Source organism: Lathyrus oleraceus, chromosome 5 (genome assembly GCF_024323335.1).
Source record: "Lathyrus oleraceus cultivar Zhongwan6 chromosome 5, CAAS_Psat_ZW6_1.0, whole genome shotgun sequence".
NCBI classification, from domain to species: Eukaryota; Viridiplantae; Streptophyta; class Magnoliopsida; order Fabales; family Fabaceae; genus Lathyrus; species Lathyrus oleraceus.
Genome location: NC_066583.1, coordinates 357,517,506 through 357,520,720, shown reverse-complemented (window position 1 = coordinate 357,520,720; position 3,215 = coordinate 357,517,506). Strand labels below are relative to the sequence as shown.

Here is a 3,215-nt window from a genome sequence, read left to right as displayed (position 1 = left end):
TCCAAAGAATATATCAACGTAGACATCATATTCAGTTGTGGAGATTTCCCAAATCTACCGCTTATTGGAACTCAAGGATGTGTGAATGCTAATCCAGTTCTATCACTCAGACAACTCGGTTACCCAATGGAAGGCCCTCCAAAGGCAAATTCTTTGGAAGCTTTCTTGTTACTTGACTTTGGGGCTGAGAATCCTAGCTTATTCCAGCGAATCAAAGAAGCTTGGAAAAATGTCAATCGAAAAGGGAAAGCTGAGTTAGGAAGAGCAAATGGGATTACAAAAGAACCATATTTTCAGTGGGTAAAGGAAAGGGTGTATATGATTAAAATGCCATTCGTCATTCGGAAACCAATACCTCTTCCTGAACCTAAACTCACCCATGTCCCTATTGGAGAAATGGAGGAACTCAAGACCACCATGGCAAAGTTAGAAAAAGAGAATGAAGAGCTGCAGATAAAACTCCAACAAACCATCAATGAGAAAAACAATATGAAGTGGGAGCTCGAGAGAAATGAGACACAACTTCAAACCCACGTGGAAAAGTTCAACAAGGAGGAGTATAAGAGAAAGAAGATCAAAGTGGGATTAGAACAAGTTGATCATTGTTTGGATACTCTTAAGGGTCAACTAAGACAAGCTCAGAAAGAATGTCAAGACAACGAGCGTTGGTGGCATCTAGCCACAAAGGAGAACAAGACAATAAGGGATACACTTGGGGCTCAGATAAAAGAACTCACCAATTATGTTCGTCATGCAAAAGCTGAAGTAGATCAGAAGCGCCGACTCAAGAAAATAGCCATTGAAGCTTCTAGGGTGTCACCCATGATATGGGAAGAGAAGTGTCGAGAAGTAAGAGATGCTAGGGAGTCTGTAAGCTATTGGAAGAACCAGCTAGAGTCATTACGCCAAGACAGCTCCATATGGTTGAAAGAGCGAGACTATGTGATTGAAGATTATGAATCCTTTAAGAAGACCATATACTTCTTACAAGGGGATAGGGATAAGTTTCGTGCAAAACTCGATGGGCTACTAGGATTCTGTAATTGGGCAGCTAAAGAATTGCCATGGAGGTTGAGAGACGCAGTCGAAGAGTTGAAAGAAGATAACACTCCTCCAGCCATAATCAATTTCGTTCTGCTCTGCAAAGGGTTGTTGAAGAAATTCAATGAGGAACTAGAAGAGCTTCAGGCTAGAAAGCCATCTATTTAATTTGCCTATGTCTTGTATTTTGTTCCTTTAACAAATGTACTTTTGAACTATGACCTTTTTGGACATCTATGTTATGTATTGGAATGAATGACGTTTAAAAATTACTATATTATTGCTATTCTAAGTATTTTTTGTTTCTTCGAATTACTAACAACTAATGAAACTCGAATGACTCCCTGGAAATAAAATATACATAACATTTGCATCTTCATTATGCATCATATTTCATAAAAATCAAAAAAACTTACCCAACCTTTTCTACCCTTTATCCAGCCACACTGACTAATCAACACCGGTACGAGACGCGAAGCAAATACAAGATGACATTAGAGCAAGTTGAGGCCAACCAGGTTACCATGAGAACAGACATCAATACGATCCAGGAGAAGATGGATCAACTGTTGGAGACAATGCTTGCGATCGCTCAGAGAGAAAGGAGCAAGGAGGAAGAAGCTATGGCAAAAAGGAATGATGGCACGCCAGGTCCGAATCCCCAAGGCGAAAGTTACGTCCCCACCAAGAAGAGATTGGTTCAGATACCGGTAGGAGGCAAAGGAGATGGAGACCGTGCAGAACCTTCTGATACGTCTACTCATCATGGATCCGAAGTTGGAGATGACCAGTATGATGCATTCTATATGACTGATCAACCAAAGCCTAAGATACTTTCAGATCCTGCTGTAGATAGGCTCCGTGCCCTGGAAAAGAAAATTAAAGCCATAGAAGGAAACAACATCTTCGGTGCTTCTGCCATGAACATGCGTTTGGTATTAAATTTAGTCATCCCGGCTAAATTTAAAACTCCTGATTTGGAGAAGTACAAAGGACAGACTTGTCCAAGAAGTCACCTGGTGATGTACTTCAGGAAAATGGCTGCTCATACCGAAAATGACAAACTACTTGTACACTGTTTCCAAGATAGTCTGAGTGGAGCATCTCTGAGATGGTACATGAGCTTAGAACATGGGCGAATTCAAAGTTGGGAAGATTTGGCTGACGCATTTCTCCGTCAGTACAAATACAATTTAGATATGGCACCCGACCGAATGCAGTTGCAAGGGATGGCTATGAAGGATAGTGAGTCCTTCAAAGAATACGCCCAGCGGTGGAGAGAGTTGGCAGCTCAGGTAGAGCCACCATTATCTGAGAAGGAAATGACCGGGATATTTGTGGACACCTTGAAGGACCCATTCTTTGATCGATTAGTGAGCAGTGCAGCATCTGACTTCACACATCTAGTTACAATTGGAGACCGCATAGAGAAGGGGTTGAGGGATGGAAAGATTCCTGGAGCAGTGATAACACCTAGCGTACCAAAGAAATATTCTGGAGGTTTCCCGAAGAAAAGAGAAGGCGAAACAAACGCCATATCCAGAAACTATAAAGGGAAGCAACAAGCTTCATATGGCCAAGTCGCTGCCGTGGTACCCATACCCTATCAACAACCAATACAACAACAACAAATGTATCAGCCACAACATCAACAACATCATCATCAGCAAAATACTGCACCACCAAGACAGTTCAAGCCGAGACCTCCAAGAAGGCAACTTGATCCTCTACCAGTACCTTATAGTCAGATATTCCCATATCTGCAGAAGGAGGGCCTTCTAACATTGAGGGAGTTAAAACCAGCTGTTTTTCCATATCCACCTGGATACGACGCTAATGCCCATTGCGAATTTCACATGGGAGCACCTGGTCATACCTTGGAAAACTGTTTCGCGTTTCAGAATCGGGTACAAGACTTAATCGAAGCCAAGGCCGTTTCTTTCACTCCAAGATGCCCGAACGTGAACACCAACCCTATGCCGACGCATAGGGATGCTTCCGTCAGTGCCATTGAGGAGAGTGATCAAGACAAATTGATCCGTAAGGTTGAAGAGATTCAAACCCCTATCACCATGATAGGAGCACAATTGTTGAAGAGTGGTCTGATCCCGAAAGAGTTGGTTGAGGAAAAGAACAATGAAGAGTTGAGGAGTTTTATACAACAAAAGCTGGAT

General features: G+C 42.3%; 1 protein-coding gene across 1 annotated transcript; it reads left to right on the top strand.

Annotated features, from left to right (window-relative positions):
• Positions 1 to 327: 327 nt before the first annotated feature.
• Positions 328 to 1,209, top strand: LOC127080672 (uncharacterized). The gene has a single exon (XM_051020985.1). It carries the CDS (start codon positions 328 to 330, stop codon positions 1,207 to 1,209), a length of 882 nt encoding a protein of 293 aa, XP_050876942.1.
• The last annotated feature ends 2,006 nt before the right edge of the window (positions 1,210 to 3,215 follow it).

Excerpts from the sequence above, each read along its gene's own strand:
- LOC127080672 (XM_051020985.1), top strand. The coding sequence starts at position 328 with ATGCCATTCGTCATTCGGAAACCAATACCTCTTCCTGAACCTAAACTC.